Source organism: Rousettus aegyptiacus, unplaced genomic scaffold, assembly GCF_014176215.1.
Source record: "Rousettus aegyptiacus isolate mRouAeg1 unplaced genomic scaffold, mRouAeg1.p scaffold_m13_p_10, whole genome shotgun sequence".
Lineage (NCBI taxonomy): Eukaryota > Metazoa > Chordata > Mammalia > Chiroptera > Pteropodidae > Rousettus > Rousettus aegyptiacus.
In genome coordinates, this window is record NW_023416285.1 from 2,639,155 (window position 1) to 2,659,923 (window position 20,769).

General features: G+C 55.7%; 1 protein-coding gene across 6 annotated transcripts in view; it reads right to left on the reverse strand.

The window, feature by feature from the left end:
• TBC1D14 (TBC1 domain family member 14) overlaps positions 1-20,769 on the reverse strand; it is a 74,211-nt gene that overhangs the window by 24,664 nt on the left and 28,778 nt on the right. For 5 of the 6 annotated variants that reach the window (XM_016161232.2, XM_016161231.2, XM_016161230.2 and 2 more), the window contains one exon: positions 13,685-13,805. In XM_016161232.2, coding sequence (XP_016016718.2) covers positions 13,685-13,805 — 121 coding nt within the window. Of the gene's footprint in view, positions 1-926; positions 996-13,684; positions 13,806-20,769 lie in introns of those variants that run through there. The other variant, XM_016161236.2, reaches the window with a different exon arrangement.

Sequence of the window (20,769 nt, forward strand, 5' to 3'; positions counted from 1 at the left end):
GCCACAGCAGGCGCCCAAACAATGACAGTGAGTGTTGCTGTCATCGTGTTACTACAGAATTACCTTTCCCAGTATTTCCCATTAAGGGGCACTTCATAGGGCTGCAGCAAAGACTAAATGACTAAATGAGGACAAAGTGCCCAAAATACTGCAGCTGGTTTCACACTTTGCAATTTGTAACAAGCGAATTTTGGGGAGAGAAGGGCATTATTTTGGCATCTGGAACGAGACCAGTTCTGTTTAGCCATTTCCGTGGAGCGGTGAGGCGTGTGCAGCTCTTACAAGGGCTCGGCCAAGAGTCCCGGCGATCGCTAAGGACCCGGCAAAGTCCCTGAGGGACTCCTCACACCTGGCTTCTTTTACTACATACCATGCAGTATTTTCCCGGAAAGCATTCTCTAAGTGACTGGAAATGTCATGTGGGAAATCGACACTCGAGAGGCCTTTTCTAATGATCACATTCCTTACCAACCATCCAGAGCACAGACTGTGTGGACTGGGGAAGGAAAGGCGGCCAAACTGAACTGTGGCTTTTAACAGTTCTGGTGGCTGCTGCAATGCGACCACCTCACTCCCACCTCGAGCAAACAGGGTGCCGACCGATCCCCCCACAAAGGCCTCCCCGGGATCACGGCGCAAGGCCGTCCTGGGCCTGAGAGGGATGCCCGGCCCGGCCCCGAGGGCGGGATGCAGTCGCGTTCGGGGTGATCATCAGGACCCGCTGGCTCGTCTCACGACCTCTCACTGTACCCCTAAAACAGAACCGCGCTCGGCAACGACTCGGAATCACAGACACAAAGGGCAGGCCGGAGGCCGGCGCGGCGCCGCGGCCCCGGGCGGAGCGTGTCACGCACACATGCACCGGGCGCCGCGCGCAGGGGCCGCGGGGGCGCCGCGAGGGCCGCGGGCGGCCGGGCCGCACTCACCATGAACGCCGGGGCTCAGCGGCGCGCGGCCGGCGGCTCCATGCCCGGGCGGGCGGGCGGCGGGCGAGCGGGGCTCCGCGGCCTCGGGCGGCGGCTCGGGCGCGGCGCGGCGCGGCGCGGCGCGCGGCGGGGGCGGCAGGACGCTCAATCGCGCGCCGATCCGCCGATCCGCGCGGCGCGTCGGGCCTGGCTCGCCGGGGCGGGGCCGGGGCCGGAAGCCCCGCTGCCCGGGACGCGGGCGGCGCTGCGGACGCGCTGTCCCCCGTCACAAAGCCGGGGGGCGCCGGACGTGCTCTCGGCCCGAGGCGGGCGCCGGCCGCTCGGCCGGGCTCCGCTCCGCGAGGTTCCCGTGCGAAAGAGGAACGTGCGTTACCGAGGGGGGCTCCATGAAAACGCCGCGCGCGCCGCCTCCAGGTGCTCGGGGCGCTGTGAGTCTTACACTCCACGTGGTCATGTCTTCTACACTAAGAATGTCAGAGTTCATACACACGTGCCTGCTGATGGACCTCTGACCCGCGAGGCTCCTGGGGGCCGAGCGGGCAGGGCCATGGGAAGGGGCCGGGGTGCCAGGGGCCTCTGGACGTGCACTCATCCTCTCCGGTTGGACAGTGCCCTTCGCAGGAGAGCATTCCACTGTTTGTAAATTATACCTCAATTAAAAAAAAAATTAAATCTGAGTAAGGTCAAATTTCTTTCCGGTCCACCCATGGTCCAGTGTCCAAGGACTAAACAAACTCAGCCTGGGACAGCACAAGACCCTCCGTCTGCGGTGGAAATTCACAAGTCCCACACTAGGGACTACCTGCCAGGCTGTCTGCAGGTGATTTTCCACATAATAGCATTACCAAATCACACCAGAAACTTCCTCACTCACATGACACCTACGATGTCCACCAGGCTATAATCAGAGACGATGACGAGTGGGGGCAAGTATGTGGAGAAACGGGAATTTTCGTAAGTCACTGTAGGTGCAGCCATTTTAGAAGAGTTTGGCATTTTCTTCTAGTTCATACTATAAGATGTGCACCTGCCACACTCCTAGGATCCCACCCCAGAGAAATAAAATACACACCCACAAAGACGTGCACGGAAATATCCACAGAAGCGTCATTCGTAACAGCTCAACACCAAAAACGACCCGAAGTCCCTAGACTGAAGGGTGGACGGTGGTGCTGACGCCACCGATACGGCCGCTCCTCGGGCGAGGCTCGGGAGCACTACGCTAAGGGGCCGAAGATGACGTCACAATCCCACGTATGTGCACGGAAAAGGCTGGTCTGTAGCAAAAAAGCAAATCAGTATTTGCCTGAAGCCGGGGGTGGGAGTGGAGAGCCAGTGCAAGCAGGCATGAGCACTTTTTTGAGTGACAAAAATGTTCTAAAACTGGATTGCAGTGATAGTTGCATAACTGCATACATTTATGAAAAATCACTAAATGTACAATGAGTAAATTTTATGGTATAGTAATAACACCTCAATAAGGCCATTTTTTTTTCCCCCAAGTAATGAGATAAAAGTAGAGAGGTTAATTCTGGCTGGGAGGATTAAAGAAAGCCTTGTTAAGAAAAAAATTATTCAGACGTGGTTCCATAGTGTAGTGGTTGGCACGTCTGCTTTACACGCAGAAGGTCCTGAGTTCACACCCCAGTGAAGCCACAGTCCATGGTCTACGGCCATGCCACCCTGAACAAGCCTGATGTCTGATCTCGGAAGCTAAGCAGAGTCAGACCTGGTTAGTACTTGGATGGGAGACTGCCTGAAGACCAGGTGCTGTAGGCATAGAAACAACAACAAAATTATTCGAAATTTGGAAAGACGAAAGAGGCTAGGTGGGTAGTGTCCTCTCAGTTAATACCCAGCCATTTTAAAGGCCTGCCTAGAGTCTAGTTAATTCTTCTATGCCACCTATGACTTGGTTAGCACCCAGAGCCTGTGAAGTGACATATTCACGTGTGGATTTATGTACAACAGAAACGATGACTCCAAAGATTGTTCTCTTGTCCCCATTAGTTTAAATCTAACCTAGCAATCTTATTCTAATTCTCTTCTGTTTTTGTATCTATAAATACCTAAATTCTCAAATGTCCTTGTTATCAAGTTTACCATCTTACTCATCTCCTTAATGTGGTAAATGAATCTTTGACCCATGGTCATTAAAAAAAGGTAAATGCATACATGAAAAAATGGTAGAATAACTTTTCTACTAAGACACTAAAGGGACAAGTAACTACATGTTCTTGTGAACATGGTCTGAGCCTGGTCATGGTCAGATGCTATTATGGAACCGCTGAGAACTCTCAGGTGCGTTAAACAGCTTCATAGTTATGAAGGAGAGAGTCTTTACTCTGAAGAGCCACGAGCTGACATATTAGGGGTGAGATGTCACCCTGCAACTTACTTTCAAATGGTTCCGTTTTTAAAAAACAGGCACAATAAAGTGCGTGAGGGAAAATGCCAACACCTGTTCCAAGTGCAGTGTGTGTGGGTATCCACTGAATCATTCTCTGAACCTGCCCGTGAGTTTGACATTTTCCTTCCGAAAGGAAACAAGCTATCAAGGCTGGTGATGAACCCTTCAGATCTCATCCCAAATGCCCATCCCACAGAAGCACGGTCCACCCTGTCGGTCTCTATCCAAGAGATTCTGTTTCTCACAGCGCTTAATCAAGACTTGTAATTACATGACTACTTAATAGTTATTGCTCTCAAGAGACTTTAAAACCTCTGAGAGCAGGAACTTCAGTGGTCTTCCCACTGGAGACTGTGTCAAGAACGCAGCCCAGAGGAGACACTCAGCATTTGTGGACTCGGTCTCCGTCCCTCCCTTCCACCCAACAAGCACTTGTGCTTGGCCCAGGAATAAACATGAACAAGATCTTGCCCTGAGTCTCGCAGACCAGCAAATGATTGGCACACTTCACAAGCGCCCCACTCTATGACCGAGACAAATCTCTGAGGTGTCCGAGAGCCCCAGGAGGCAGCTGATGCAGCCTGAGGGGTCACGGGTGACTTTCTGGGGACAATTCCTGCAGCTGGAAGAGGGCTAAAACTGTGATGCCATGGCTCCTTAGCCTCTCCGTGCCTTCTACCAACACCTAGTACCACATACATTTTAGAAGTCTAAGCGTGTGTTAAATACGCCTTAAGTACACGCACCAAAACACACCGCGTACCTCTTCTGGCAGGCTGTGCCTGCGAGTTACTTTAACCTGTAGTTTCTATTACATATTTTAGAACCGAGTACCATTTACGACGTTTTAACCATATATTATATACCATGCAATGACAGGCTGACTTTCACTAAATCTTGAAACTTAAAGCAAAAATCGTCAGTTAACAGAGGCCTTCTCCAGCGCAACCGGCATTAGCTTTCACATCCATCTTAATCCACCTGTAGAAAGTTCCTCTTCCTAAAGCTGAGTTCCCAGGTCGTTCCCAGGCCTCGTGGTCTCCACCAGGGCACGGGATGGAGCTGCTCATCTGCTGCATCTGTCACACTGCTGTCTCTACCCTCTGAGGTCAAGGAGGTTAAGACTGGTTCATTTGGTCAACGCAGCTTCCTAACAGACAGGCCGACGGGCCCACCCTTGCCACAGACCACTGGATTCCACCAGGATCAAAAGCTAAGTGCGGGACTGACTTCGGGGCCCATTCTAACAGAGACTAGTTAGGTGAATCATATACCTCTAACAAGAGACCATTACTTAGGGAAAACGAGATCACAGAAGATCATTTAGGATGTAGGATAATGCCTATGTTGTCATGGAAATAAGAAGAAACCAGTCTGCGAAGTGGTCCGTTTTGACATTCTGACATTCATTCATCCATTTAACAAATACGCATTACTCCTCCACTAATGCTAGGTACCACCCTGGAGATAAAGCGATCGACCAGCGCACAGGTCTGGCCCTTGCTCTCGTGGATTTATGTCCTAGCAGATACAAGCAGAGAGGCAGGCGATAAACAACCACGTGACCGAGAATTTAAGATGGAGAAAAGGGCTCTGCAGAAAGCACCTGAGTGTCCTGCGATGGCCCCCGAACACGCCCACATCTTAATCCCCAGACCTGTGACTGTCACCTTATACAGCAGAAGGGACCCTGCAGATGTGACTGATATAATGGACCTTGAGATGGGGAGATTATCCTGAATTATCTGGATGGGCCCAAAATAACCACAACTGTCCTTTAAAAACGGAAGCAGATGCGACTATAGAAGCGGAAGGCACTGTGTCCTCGGACCGAGACAGGGACACAGCCACGAGCCAGGGAGAGCCAGCAGCCTCTGGAAGCTGGAGGAGAAAGGCGAGACTCTGTCCTGGAGCCTCCAGAGAAAGCAGCTCAGCCTACGCCGTGACTTCAGCCCGAAGACTCACTTCGGACTGCCCGGCTCCAGAACCGCAGCGGAATGAACGATGCTGCGCTGTTTCAGGCCGGCATCTGTGAAAACGCTGCCGCAGCAACAGGAAACCAATATGAGTGCGATCGGCATCATCTCCCCCCGCCCCCTTTTTCCCCAAATCCAGCATCAAAAGGTCCCGGTGACTTCCCCGGTTGAGCGACAGCCGGTAAGTGGCCGGGTGGGATCTGAACCGAGGCAGTTGGACTCCGGAGCCTCTTCCTGTCCACTCCCCTGACGCGCCGGCTCCGAACTAGGAGTTCGATTTCCTGAAATAGTGTCCCCTTCATGGCCTCAAGGCCACGTCCACTGTCCAACACAGACATTGCCCAACCCTGACCTAGTAATTCAGGGAGCACCACGGAGCTTCTGGCCAACGAGAAGCCTGCGTCCAGAGTGCCTCCTCACACTGACGAGGTGCTCGGAATACATAATATTCTGAGTTCAGCTTAGACAATGAACTTAAAGGAAGGTTTAGAAATAGCCTTACTCTCCTCAAATTTGAGGTTTCTCAAAGTCCTGAGTAGTCTTCCGAAGGGGAGCAGAATATACCAGCCCGAAATGTGCCGCTTTGGAATACTGATTATTCTGAAGAGACACACAGCTGGGACAAGGCCACCCTGACCGCCTTGGCCCCGTGAAAGCAGGACGTGATGGTGCCCTCCCTGTACCAGGGGGGCAGACGGCGTCCTCGTCACCAGGGACAAGGAGTCCAGGGCCGAGAAGGCTGTATGAACGAACCTTGTTACTTATTTAGTAATTTACCACTCCAAGCCCAAACCCCTTTGTCTTGCCAAGTCTTCCCAAATTTACTGTCCTTTATCTAAAAGATGTAAAAGCTTCCTGCTTTGGTCCTTCTTTCAGTTTATTTTTATGGGGCTCCTGTACATATGAAATTAAATTTGCTTTTCTCCTGCTTATCTGTCTTACATCAATTTAATCCAAAGAACCTGGAAGGAAAGAGAGGAAAGTTTCACTGCCCCTGAACGTGTTTACATCTCCTGGGGAGTGCTGACTGTGCGCCCAGCCGAACCACACACAAGCGAGACTCAAGCCAGCGGGAACTGTGCCCGCCGACCAATGGGCAAGGCCCGAGGAGGTGTCCCCCCCCCCCCCGCTGCTCCAACAGTGTTTAAGAGACTATAAAATAGTTTAAAATCTCACAGGCTTCCACTGGGAATTAGATCAATGTGAAAGGGTAGTTTTCTTTGGCTATCGCTGTTTTCATAAAAACACAGTAAACTGCCCAGGGGAGGACAAAAGCATTTGAAAGCTCCTAAGGGCCACTGCCCTGGGCCTTCCTAGGAAGCTGCCTTGACTTGGCTAGTTGCAAGAAACACACCTTTCTGGTCCAGGATGTACAATAGGCCGGCAGACGGCAGACACTATCGCCGAGCCCAAGTCTGTTAGATACTGGATTCGGGACACAGACTGTCCTCTACGGATAATCGAAGGGTGCCAAATCTCCGTTACGTGGCCCTCAAGATTCCTAGGACGTGGCGTGTGCGTACCAGAGAGTGTGTCCGACTCACACAGCCTATGATTCCACCGCAGACGTACGTACGTGGGTGGAATTTACTCGTATGTGGCCTGGCCCAGAGAAAGGCCTGGGGGGTGGGCACCAAACCGTCACCGACCGACCAGCGGGGTCTCAGGGGAGGGGGCTGTCCTGTTTCACTCCACCTGCCTCCATCACCTGGGAATTTCACAGGCATTTTTCAATGCTTTATTTTTATCATTCGGAAAAGCGAGTTTTAAGCCATTTCGGATGGAATCCAAGACTGGTCGGTGTTGCCCACATGTCCTTCAGGCTGTTTCTTTCCAATCTTTTTCTCTGTCTACTCGGATGGGCGATTTCTATTGCTCTGCCTTGAAGTTCACTCGCTCGCTCCTGCCGTGGCCACTCTGCGCCCCAGACTGCCTGGGGGTTTGCTCCCGTTACTGCGTCTCTCAGTTTTAAAATTTCTAAGTACTTCCTCTTCGTAGTTTCCAGACCTCCGCCGATACCGTCTAACTTCCCATTGCGAGAGCCTTCGCCCTCACCTGTTGAACACTTTTAGAGGTCTGCTGGACGACTCCGCCGCTCATGCCCTCTCGGCACCGGCATCTGTTGTCTATCCCCACGTCAGCTGAGATTTTTCTCGTTTTTCACATGCCAAGTGACTCTGCATCGCATTCTAGACATTTCCAACGTTGTGTTGTGCGACTCTTGAGCCGTGTCTAAGCCCTTTGGAGAACACTGATATTTTTGTTTTAGTAAGAAATGGACCTGGCTGGATTCCAGACTGGTTCCAACCAGCTTTCTGGGAGCTGTGGTTCCAAAGTCAGCTGACTTCTCAAAGCCTTTGCAGGACCTGGTGAAGCCGCCCCACCTGTGCGCCACCCAGTGGCCGGTAGGAGGCCGGTGTGGTGGCCTCTCCCCAGGTTCAGTTCTCAAAGTCTGCGTACGCTATTCGGGTCGGACCCCTGTATCCACACTTGGAAGCAAGCCCAGGAGCTCGTGACAGCCTTACGGAGCCGCTTTCCTGAGCTCTGCCTCCCCATGCTGCCCCTAGTACTGCACGCGGGTCCCCTGGGACTCCCTCTTCCTGGTTCTCTACCTTGGGGCAAGTGGCGGGAGAGCAGAAAGCATCAGGGGCTTCCCCCGCCTTCTTGGGAACGAAGCTCCTCTCGTCAGTTCCCCTTCCTGAGAGTTTCGGGTTCCTGCCAGCCCCTGTTCAGCCGCCATGGGACGCCTGGGGGCCGGGGCGCAGGACAGCAGGGCGCAGACCCAGTCGGAGCGCAGGGCTTCTGCATGCTGAGCGCAAGGAGACCCGGTCCCCACACCGGGGCCAGAGAGCCTCTCCTGGCACTGTGTCCATGTCGACACCCACTTCCGGGCCTGGGGCTCTCCTGAATTCACGCTGGGAAGTGTCGGAGGTGGGGGCAGGAGGGGATGGTAAACTCAATCTGTTCAGCGGTACTTCGAATTTCAGTTTTCCTGCACAACCCACCTGCTGCTATGACTTTTAAGAACCTCAGACAGCTGTCCCAAGGGCCACGCTCGTGCTGCAGCTGCGTGCAGCAAGAGACGGACCGGAGCATGCCTATCCTGGGGGCTGCTCTTCTCTGTAAGTGGGTTCAAAGCCATTTGCCGAAGGCAGGGGGGATGATGGCAGTGAAGGAAGGCTTGCTTCAGAATTTTCCTGTAGGCTTGCCCCGGATACCTGCACTGCCTCTCCTTTTGCGGCTCGTGAAGACTCAGGATGTTCTGAGACGTCTCGGAACCGAGGTGAGGAGCACGAACGTCACATTAAATGGTCCCGGACTCGCCTTCTCCTGGGGTTCTCATTTTAACGTCTAAGAACCGATTTGAAATTCCAGAAGCCATCCAAGGCATCCCGGGTCATACGAACCCAAACATGTGGCCTCGTCTTTGCTCACGTGAGTTTCGCCCAGGACAGCGGCACCACGAGCCTGTCCTTTCTGCAGCCATCCCTGCCACGGCCAGCAGCCGCCGCGGAGCCGACCAGGGCCTCGCCGTTCTGCTCGACCCCATTTCTGGACAATATGGCCCATTTCTCAAACCTGTGCACGAAGCGTTGTGTCTAAAAATCACAAGCTGTGTTCTGAAGCATCCCTGAACGTTCGCAGCCCAGAGCCCCTCTGACACTTCCTCAAATTACGAAGATTTTCTTTTACTTTTTAAGTGTTTTTTCTTTGAAAAAAATTAAAACGAAATACATGGGAAAATTACTGAAAGGAAAAATACCAAAATGCACAATAAGACTGTTTTCTTTTCTTAATTTGCTATTATCTTATACACCTGCTACAAATGAATGTAACCAGGAAGTAAGTGTTGCTCATTTATCTTTAAAAATCCACCCTGTTTCCCAATAACTCAGTGGTCCATTAAGCCATAAGCATTTCATGCCAGGCTCTACCGGTAAGACCTCTTCGGTGTGATTTCACCCACACAGATTCACAAAATTTCCCAGCAAGTCACTGCTTCTCAAACAAGACTGCATATCAGAGTCACCTGCAGAGCTTAAACGTAAACAAAAGACCTGTCAGACTGGAAAGGGGACGTGAGAAAAAAACAATTCTGAAGTTTTAGACCAGAAAAATGGGGAAAGAGGCAAAGGGAACAGGTCCAACAGGGGGGAAAAGAGGAAATAAAGTTTGGCTCTGAACTCGTTGAACGGGAAGAGCTGGTCAGACCTCCGGGCGGCGCTGTCCAGCGGGCAGCTGCAGGCCGAAGGCGGGAGCAGAGACAGGACTGGGCTGAGTGTCGGGGTCACCCGCTCAGGCTTGATGTTTAAAGCTCGAGTCCACCTGAGGCCTAGAGGCTGACCACAGACAGAGAAGCGCCTGAGCGGCACCCTGATATTTAGGGGACACGCGGCAGAGGAAGCCGAAAGGAAGGGTGTGGTGACCTGGAAGCCATGGTCCAGGCAGAGGAGGGGCTGGCTGAGACGAGGACTGAGGAGCGACGGTCCGACCTGGCGACTGGCGGTCACTTGAAAACCCTGATTTCAGGGGAGCGGGCTCAGCGGTGCGGGAGCGTCTCCGCTTGTCACAGCTGCAGCTACCTGCAGGGCCGTTTGTCTAAATCCGTCCCCGTCCCCCCCCGGTCCATGGTAAATCCCAGCACAGGCAGGGCCCACGCAAGCCTTGCCCTTCATTAGAATCTCGGTGGGTCCACTCGGTGGCTCAGTCTTGTGGAACGAGCCAGAGGCCCTCAGCACCCAAGGAAGAAGGTTCCTCTTCATTCACAGGGCAAAGGACTGCACTTCCGAGGCCTCGCTGCCCGTGCCGGGGCGGCCACGGCCCCACGGCGTGCCACCCGGCAACGGCAGGCCTGAGGACAGCCCACTCCGGCGACAGCCTCCCGCCTGCGCTCAGGAGCCTCTCCGCCCGCCAGCAACCGCGGGTGCGTTCGCGCCGCACTGGGCCGCACTGGGCCGCTCTGAGCCCCGGGGCGAAGACAGCGTGTCTCCCTCCGGACCCGGCGCCCGGCTCCCACGGTGGCGGTTCTGGCATTTCCGTGCGCGCGACTCGGCAGGCGGACGTGCGGGACATGCCCGCTGCGCCCCAGCCCCGCGTGCCGGGCGAGGCCCGCTGCCGCGTCTTCCAGCGAACGCCCAGGTGACGTCGACGTCCGCCGGAACCACGCGCGAGGGCCGCTGCCGGTGCGACTCCCACGGCTGTCCTCGGCCATGTTTATCTCCCCTATTAAGAAAATCTCTCTGAAGTCATAGTGTAAACTGATAAAAAAGTACTTACTTTTCAAAATGTCATGAAATCCGAAAAGATAACTGAAAATAACATTTCAACATTTTCTAAAAATGGCAGCTATGTTTAATACACAGCTCGAGCCAAGGGAAGCCGACCCAGTTAGAACGAAGTCAGAGGGGCCCCGGGGGGCCCTGGGAAAACCACCGACGGCACCTGGGCCACTCACGGGGCCTATGAACTGAAGTCACCACGGCCACTGCTTGAGGACCAACTCCAGGCCACATGCGGCGCTGAACACTGGGCAGAAATCTCTCCCACGCCTCATCTCTTAATTTCTAAGAAGCCAGGCGTGGGAATCACCACGCCCACCGCGGCGGAGGAAACCGAAGTAACAGACGAGGCGAAGCCGGTAATCAAGGCCGAGCCCGCACGTCCAAAGGTCCTGGCCCATGTGCACACCCGCCCCTCAGCCCAACCCGCGGGCTCCCTGAGGCACGTCGACCCGACCGCCCCTGGGCCCCGGTGGCTGGCACGAGACCGGCCCCAGCATGGCACGGTATCTGCTGAACAAGCGAATGACGCAGCCTGAGGCGGGCTCGGGCCGTGCCTCATGGCCTGTCGTTGAGGTGGACCCGCCGCAGGAAAGAAACGGCAACGCCTTCCTGCACTTCGGACATTCAGCACCATCCTGAGCGCAGGACGAGCATGCGCTCCCTTAATCCTCGCCTCCGAGCCAGGTGCTACCAGTCTCCGAACTCCAGAGAGGAGGAAAATGAGGCTCAGAAAGGTTAAGCAATTCGCCCAAAGTCACACGGCCGGGTTGTGGCAGAGCTGGGAGACAAACCCTGGCAGTGTGACGACTCCACGTCTGTGTTCTTAAATCGCTGTGGTTTAAAGGCTTAAATTACACGTGTGATTTATGCTTTAGCCCTAACTGGAGCTGTCGTCGCCACTGGGGTCACCAGTCTCGGCACTCAGGCCCCAGCACGGCGCTCTCTGAAGTGCGTGACCTGTGACAGCAGCCGCCTCCAGCCTGTGGCCCCGGAGCAGGGCCCTGGGCCTGGATGCCTCGCGGGCCTTGCCAGCCTGGGGGAGGGAGAAGCGAGGGCCAGAGGCACGGGAGCCGGCAGGATCGGGTGACTCGAGCAGGTATGATTACGTCCTCTATTATTGATGGCTGAAGCCAGAGGGTCCTCTTCTCTGCAGTCTCCTGTTACCCCGTAATTAGCTGACCTAGTCAATTCAGTTCACAGAAATCCTCCAAGTTCTAGAACATAATCCATGTAGACCTTTAAAAAAATGGCACAAAAAGGATAGCAAAGAAAGAAATTCAAACATGATTCAAGTGATGTTAAGAGCCACAGGAAAATCTATTTAGTATGATAATAGCTTTTTTTAGGGTGTGAATTTCTTTTAAAAAATATTAACTGTTTGGCTACTTAATTTTCTAAGAAATTTACAGCTGAATTTTGCAAACAAACTCATCATATTTTAATGTTATGCTACTTTAATAACCCTATACAATAAGTGACTCAAGTTTAAAATGTAACAACCTACGAAAATGAATTCCAGCTCTGACTGACTTTGTGTCTCCTGGGTCCTGACCGCTGCTACAGGGAGCACGGCACGACATCCAAAACGAACCGAACCTGCCGAGGCATGAGGCATGACGTAGGCGCCGACCCCCTTGCGGCCTGGCCGGACCCAGCGTGTGCTCGCTGCCTCGCCCCACACACTGCACCCCGTATCGAACGCGCTTAGCACCCGGAGGAGCCACCCTCTGCGCCCACGGCCACCCCGCGCTGAGCTCCGCCCCCCACCTGGGCTAGTCCAGACGCACTCCTGCCGCGGTGGCCGCGTCGCTCCCCGAAGTAAATCCTCCAGGGGGTCCCCGGAGCCCTCGGGGTAGAGATAGGGTCTGGCCCGTCCCATCCTGTCCCCTCCAGCCCCGCCCGGTCCCGTCACACAGGCCGTGTGGGTGGCCCCTTCCTGCAGAGAGGCAGGGGACCGGGGGGTGGGGGGTGCTCTGCCCGGGGTTGCACTCCAGCTCTGCCGCTCAGTCGCCGTACCAGTGGCTCGGCCCACCTCAGTGCTTCGTTGGGAAACTGAGAACAATAACGGTATCTTCTTCATAAGGCGGTTACAAGCTTTAACTGAACCAGAAACCCAAGTGCTGACTCCCTGACAACCGGCCCCCAGTCGCCACTCGGCCCGTGGTGCGGCCGGCACAACGAACCCGCCCTCACCCCGTGCCAGGCGGCCCTCTGCGCGGCCTCGGCCGGCGGGCCCCGCGCGGTCCCCGAGCTCCCGCACGGCAATCGCGTCCCCACGGAGGGGCGCTCTCGAGCGTGGGTGCCACTGCTCTAACCGCAGCGCCAAGCGCGAGGACGGCGCCGAGTGCCTCCTCGGCGTTTACTAAACAATCGCCGGTGAACGCGGCACGGGTGGAGGGGGACGGCTGCTCGGGGCAGGGCCACGCACTGGGCAAACAGCAGGCTGCTGGGACTCGGCCTCGGAGAAGGCGCAGGCGCTGACAGTCGGGGCCGCCCGGCGGTGTCCGTGCGGGTGTCCCCCCGAGACACAGTGCGCTCATGCCCCCGGCGGCTGGCATCGAACCCGCACCGGGCGCCAGTGGTGACGAGATGCCATAGGCCTGGCCTGCCCCTGAACCCGTCCCCTCCCCCACAGACAGGCGGGCAGCGTCAGAGCCAGCCAGGGAAGGGGGCCGCTGCAGCCGGGGTGAACGATGGCCCTAGAACTCCTGGCCAAAGCAGCGCTGGAAGGACGAAGTCCAGGAGACCCACGGGACCAGAGAGGGAGCAGGCTTTACTGTCAAACACAATTAATAAACAGTGACAATACACATACTTACAGCAGTTACTGGAAAATAATGACCAAACCAAATTATAAATATCTAAACAAAGCCCAGCTCTCTCAACCGAACACGCCTATGTGCATGTTATAAACTATAAGAAATGAAAAATGTTAGTCATTGACATTCTGAAGACAGACTTAAATTTTAGGAACTTGGCATGCAAATTAACACAAAGTTTTCCAGTTTCAAAGCCTCAGTAACAGTCATTTTTGCAAGGTTCATAAATATATGCTATATAGCATATTTCTGCATTTTTTATCTTGTATACCTTTTGTATTTTCTTTGAATCTTTCTGAGCATTCTCTCGGAGTGGTAATTTTCCAAATAACTTCCATCCCAAGTCATTTTGTTTGTCAAGTCTTGCATTTTGTTTTCTAGCAAGCAAATTCCTATAGGAAGAAAATAAAAGGGTTAGGGAACTTCTAGGTGTTGGCAGAAACAGCAGGACAGCCGAGCCGCTCTCCAGGGCAAACGAGCAGACTTCCTGCCAGAGCGCGAGGCGATGCGCCACACGCTCAGACCCTGCAGACGGGATTTCACACACACACAGAGTTACGCGGCAGGCGAACGACCGTGAACCACAAACAAGCTTTTTGTTATTCGACTGTCACATGTACGGATTCTACCGTTGAGAGTAAGGGCATTGTAATCACCTTATCGGGAAAAGTGAACTTTGAAGTCAGACCGAACAGAACTGAAACCTCTCACTAGCTGTGTGTCTCTGACCGGTGTATCAACCTCTCTGAGCCTCGGTTCCCCTAGTTTAACAAGGGTCTGTATGTGAATTAAAATTAGTTACATGATCTGTGCTTAAAGAATAACAGCTGCTTTCGGACTTAACCTCTACCTTAGTTTAAATGATCTAGAAGGTAAATTACATTATCTGTTTATAAAGAGTCTCTAGGTTTCGTTTTCAAAAAGCCGCCCGTGAGATAGTCACATGGGGTCTTCTCTCCCAACAACATTAAGCGAATACCCCAAATAACACAAATAAATCCCAAATGGTAGGACAAAGTAGACTGCGCTTTGGAATGCACCGTATTGATGGATTCATTAAACAACAGGCGGTTTCCGGGGCGCGGAGGACAGTGCACGGCGAGCCTGCAGCACCTTCTGGCGAGACCGTGTCTGAGGGAAGCGGAAGGCCTCGCGTTGGCTACACCTGAACAACTTTGTTATCAGAATAAATGAGAACGAGGGGTCATAATCCACTGAGTAAAAAGGAAACGCGGAGCCCATCTGGATACAAAGAAACGAACATCGATAAATGGAAGCGGCAGGAACACTCCAGAACGTCACCTAGGAAGCAGAGAAAGCCCGAAGGCCGGGCAATGCTCGGCGGACGCTGCTAACCCGAACGGGTGAGAGCTGGATGAGGAACAGGATTCTTACAGTTTGGAAGCATCTCCCACAATTACTTGTTAATTACAAAGGCAAAAATAGTTACATTTACCCTGGAGAAACCTCCTTGGCCAAGCGCTCACAGCTGGCACCCCCGACCCTGAGGAGAGACCGCACACGGCACCTGGTCGGCAGCTCCCCAGAGACGCATCACCTGACGCTGACCCCGAGGAAGCGGGAAACGCAGACCGGAACACCCAAACCGAAATAATGGATCCAGACTCTAAACGGGTCGGTGTCACAAAAGATCGAGAGAGGCTGAAGAACTGTTCCAAGTTAAAAGACTAAAGAGATCTGTCGATTAAATGCAGCGGGGGATCCTGGGCCATGGGGAAGGCTCCCCGGAAGATGATGGGACGACCGAGGAAACCCGCACGCGGAGCGCGGGTCAGAAAACGGCACGGGATGACGTTACATTTGCCCCGCGTGGTAACCGCACTGCGGTTACGGAGGGAGGGACGCCCTCGTCCTCAGGGAACACGCTGGCACAGCCCCGGGGAGGGGGCCTGACTTCTGCAACGGGTCCTTCTGACGCTTAAAAAAAACACCACTTCCACGGCATGTGCACCTACCACACCCACAGAACGACGGGAAGAGCTGGGGAATCGGGGTGGGGGCGTTTGGGGGTGCCCTCGGTTTTTCTTGCACATTCTCAATAAATTTGAAATTACATCAAAATAGTTTTTAAAAACTTTCAAAAAAGGAAACAGTAGTTTCACTGTATTCTTCCTTTTCTGTTGTGATTATGATGGAGACCATTTGAGAAATGATTCCCAGCCCTTTCTACTCAGCAATTTCTACTCAGTTTTAAGAAGTGAACCTGGCCCTGTCTCCAGGCCCCACGGACTTAACTCCTACGATTCGGCCCTCGGTAGAAGACTTACGCACCAAAACCGGGCCAAAACTTCGGGCGCCCAGACCTTGGTTCGCTAATGGTGCACATTTTGCTAAAGAGTCGCCTCTGAGGAAGGGAGCTGGGTGCAAAGGGTGGAAGGCGAGGAAGACAAAGGCACCCAGGAAGGGGAGGGGCCGGGAGGGCTGCAGCTCCTGACGAAGCCGCCCTGACTCCGCAGGGGTGGGGGACGCTGCGGGCCCGGAGGGGGGAGGCGCGGGGCTGAGAACCGCACAGCGGCAACTGGGTGCGGGCCACGGGAAGGCGAGTCTGGGCGGGCGACGCCCAGGCGTCTGACCTGGGGGCCGAGGAACCGGGTGCGACCCGCTGAGACTGGGCCGCCGGGAGAACCGAGAGGACCTGAACGCCTGGCTTCTCCACCCACTGCCGGGGCTACACGAGTTTGTACAAACGTGGCGCAGGTAAAACTTATCAGAAATCAAAGTTTCATACTTACTGTTAGCACAAGAACTTAATCTACCCATGCTAAGCCATGACTTTTGAAAGGTTCTGAAACGGTGTTTTTGGATATATTATTTCTTGTGGATAAGAGGCTGAGGTCACCATAAGTGGTCAGGGCCTCTCAGGGGAAAGGACTCTCCCCAGCTTCAGCTGTCAGGGTCATCTGGGGTGCTTGGTGCCATCGGGAGCAGGGAGCCGGCCAGCAAAAGGCTCCGGCCCCTGGCTCCCCTTCTGGGGCTGTAGGTCATCAGAAGCCTTGCATGGAGCTGGCTGCTGGGCCCAGGTGGCGCCCAGGACCTGCCTCTGCCCATCAGGTGACCAAACCCCATTCTGGAGCCACGTGCAGGGCAAGGACAAGGACAGCGTGGGGCAAGCCCCAGCTCTGACCTGTCCCTTTAAAACCTGCGGGACTCCCAGGGGCCCCCGGCACCCTTTATGACTGCACACAGGGGGCAGCCCCGGTCCCCGGGAGCCCAGAGGGGCAGTGGCCATGGAGCGTTCCTGCTGTCACGTGCATCCGCCTAACCCTCGGCCCTCAGACGCCTCGCCCCTGGGAAGGCTGGAGAAGGCGAGGCCACATCACCGCCTCTGCTTCTCCACCGGGGGCAAAAACGAGTCGGCTCGATGTAAGCTTCCTGCTTTACTAACTATTCCAAAGTCACCTGTCGCGCCGCCGGCTCCCGTTAGGTTCCCACACTGGCCCCGCGTTCTGCAGAAACTCGGGACTTACTGTGCAAAGCCTTCCCGGCCCCGCGTCCAGGCCGGGGCTGCCACCCCGGCTGCTCCCAGCATTCGCCAAGCCACTTCGTGCTTGTTGGGTGTGGCCCGTCCCCTCTCCTCCCACACCGCCCTGGCAGGGGCTTGCCTGGAATTCTACCCAGCCAGCAGCAGCTGCTCAGTACGTGTGTGCTGGCAAATGCAGCGGCCACCTGTATTTGCGGGGTTCGGAGGGGGGAGGTGCAAGGCAGGCACGCACACATGCGGGAGAGGGGGCACCGCTTCGCTGCTGGCGAGCCCCCTTCTGCCACGACGCCCCCTCGGACCCACCCTCCTGCACCCTGCACCGCCGGGAGGGGGGTGTGCGCACCGGCTCCAGAGGGAGCACCTGAGGACGCTTCCGAGGACAAAACGACGCCCACGTCCCCTAAGAGGCTCGCTGCGGCGTTCGAAGCCCCCACGAGCCGGGGAGATGCTCCCAGGAGCCCCGTCCATTCCGGGAACGTGCTCCGCGGCCTGCGCCACACTGAAGGGCACCCGAGGCCGGCTCTGGCGCTCAGACGCTGTCAGTCTCTCCTCGGGCGAACTTGAAACTGTCATCCGGTCCGGCCGGGGTCCGGCCGCACTCCAGCCCCGCTCCTCGGACTTAGGGCCCCACGCGCCCTGCCCGACAGGCAGCCTGTCCCGCACACACGTACACAGCCCCCGCTTCCCATGCCACTGGGGCTCGGGTCCACGGCCCACCAAGCCCCGGCCCTCAGACTCTGCATGGCCCCGCTCCAAGCCCCTCCCGGGGCCGCCACCAGTCCGTGCCCGCCACACGCTGTTCCCTCTGCTCCCCGCCAGGTCCCCCGAAAGAGGAGACAGGCGTGCCTCCCCACAGTGCTCTGGACGGCCCTGAGGCCTGGCCTGGCGCCTGTGCTCGTGCTCGGATCACTGTCACCTTCTGGGCGTTTCTCCACTAGGGGACTTGAGGGAGCCAGAGAGCAGGGAGCGACTGTCCTTAGGCCGGAGCCTTGGTGGGGCCAGTGCTCTGTGCAGAGGCTGGAGAATCTGAGGGGAGAGGTGAGGCTGACAAGAACGCAGCTGAAGGAAGTGGCCCTGCAGCTGCTGGTCACGCCAGGACCCTGCAGGTCACGCCCACCACTCCAGACTCCTTTTTCAGTAACAGCGGAAAGGCCACACCCAACGAGGAGGGCGAGACTGACCAGAATGGCCGAGGGAGGCGGCAGCCCTGGGCGAGCACAAGCGGTCAGAGTTTCATTGCGGCATTCACCCCAGGGCTTGCGAAATAAGTTATTTTTGTCTCGATGAGGTAAACGACTCGAGGAAAAGTTGTGGGGACACCCATGTGGATGAAAGAGGGCCCCTGATAAATCTGAGAAGTCCAGGGCCGGAAAGGAAGCAAGCTCACAGGGGATCTGACCGTAAAGCCCCACCTGGGCAGGTCCTGGCGGGAGTCCCTGCCCAGGCACGTGACTTCCTTAGCGACAGCCTCACCTTGGCCTTAGGGGCTGGGCCATAGTTTCAGCACCCAGAGATGACCTCGCCTTTGAAACAGGTAAGGCTTCATCTAAACCCCATAACAGTGCCTGACTTTTCCGCGCGGACCCCGTGGCACTAGGCGGTGAGTTCGGGAGCCCCTCTCGGGCCAGGTGTGGGAAGTGTTTCAACAAGCGGAAAGCCGCAGAGAGTGAGAATGTTCGGTGATGCGCTACTGTTTTAAAAATGAGGCCCTTGGGAGGAGAGGAGTGAAGATCCACGTTCACCGGCTGCGTGAGCGCAACCATCGCGCTCTGTGCGCCTCGGCACGGCTGCCCAGGGGCCCGCTGAGCGGGGGCCGCGTGGGGAGCCGCGGCTGGGACGGCATTGCCTGGGAAGGCGCCGGTCGCGCAGCCCTCGGCCCTGGTGGTTCACACTCACTCGACAGCTCTGCCGAGCGAGCGCCTGCCCGCTGGGGAACGGTGGCAGAGTGAGACCGGTGACAGTGTCCCCAGGAAAATGGCTTAGAGGATAGTAAGTTCTCGAGACCAGCCACGAGGACCCTCGCCCCGGCCCGCCCAGTGCTGGCGAACACACGGAGCCTGCTCCGCCAGACGCGGCCTGCACGTCCCTCCGGCTCCCTCCGAAGCAAGCGAAGACCGTGTGGCTGCTGCGCCAGGGGCACGCGGCCCGCGCGGTGGCCAGCGGGCGGTGCGCACAAGTTCCCATCCCACTCCCGCTACGAGGAACGTGCAAGGACAACGAAACGGTGGAGGGGACCCGGTGGCCACAGGCTGCCCTGCTCTGGCCTCACACTGCCGTGGCCGCCCTGTTCCAGCGCGGGAGCTCACCTGCTCCGAGGAAACCTCAGGGTGGGCGACAACCTTGCATCGCCTGTTCCCAGCTAAGCAGCAGCGCACAGGTGGGGCCCGTAAGGGCCTGGCCGCCTGCTCCGCCCCCCGCTCTGCCCCTCCAGAGTGGCAGCAGCTAGGCCTCCGTCCCGCATCTGTAAATGGGGTGATGCGCGCTTCCTCCCGGGGCCTTCGTGAGAACTGAGTGCCACAATGCACACGTCACCAGGGTAGAGGGGTGTGCAGGGGTCACCAGCACAGGTGACACATACTGGTAGCCTCTTTTCTGCTTACAGTGTTTTTTCTGGTTCAAATATTTAATCAACATTTTTAATTATCAAGAAACCACAGAAAATTCTGGGTCTCTGGCCTCCCTGAAGTGAAGTGTGGGAAGATCCGGCCACACTGGGCTGAGCCCCTGCACAGCAAGCCGGGGCTGAGCGGCGGCCTTTGGCTGGGCCCTGCTCCGTGTGGTCCCCCGGGGGCTCCCGCTTCACTGCCCCTGCTGCCTCAGCAGCCCGTCGCCTGCATGCGGGGCCGGACGCAGGTTTTGCAGGGCCTTGAAGCTTATGCCATTTGGGGAACCCTCTTTGAGAAAAAAATTATGTTTGACCATGAACACAACATTAGGTATACGTGAGGAGTCCTGAAGGTTGTCATTAATGTCATAAGCCCAACTCTGTCTCTTCGGCTTTTGAAACCCAGGACAACCCGGCAGCTGCTGACCTGTGCCCACAGGTGAGGAAACTCCAGCAACGACTTCCATCCAGAGATCCCTCTGTCCGTTTTGTGAGAAGAGACCACATAGCCAAAAGGCCAATCCCCTTTCTTCTTGGGTGCCGTGGGGCTGAGGCTGTTACACTCACCCCCACACTCCAGCAACTTAGCTACTGGATGTCACTGAAGTCAAAAGGCGGCGATTCTGGGAGCAGTTTAAAAAGGTGATGAGACTCTGGACCGGGCCCTGCGCACATGCGCCTCGAAGCGCCTGGCTGTGCTGGCCGCGCTGGCCCTGCAGCGGGCACCCGATTATGTCTCTAGATACTATCGCCTTGTTTGTCTTTGTCACCCGAATGTACAGTCCGTGAGAGTGAAGGCAGCACGTCCCCGAATAAGGACATCATTTTGTTACATTGATGCGATGCTGAGACACCCTAGGAAGCCAACTCTTGGTTTACAGCAATTATCAGCCTGTTATAAAGTTGGTTCTGTTACACGGCCTTCCGCTTAAAGTCACAGAACCCATTGCCGCATCAAATGAGGACGCCTTGTACCGTCTCCTCCGTTTACTGCGGAGCCTCTAGCATCTAGAACAGTTCCTGGCATGCAGGAGAGCATTCAAATTTATTTGATGCATGCTTTTTTGGGGGAATTTTCATAAATATTACATGAGAATTATTCCTGCCCATTTAAAATAGAAGCTCGGATTTGGGGAGGCTGGGGTGTGCCGCCCCGACACAGAGCCGAGCGACGCAACAAGACTCAGACCCAAGCACGGGAGGCCGCTGCTGGCACATGCGCAGTGGCGGGGTCCCCGGCGAGCAGGGG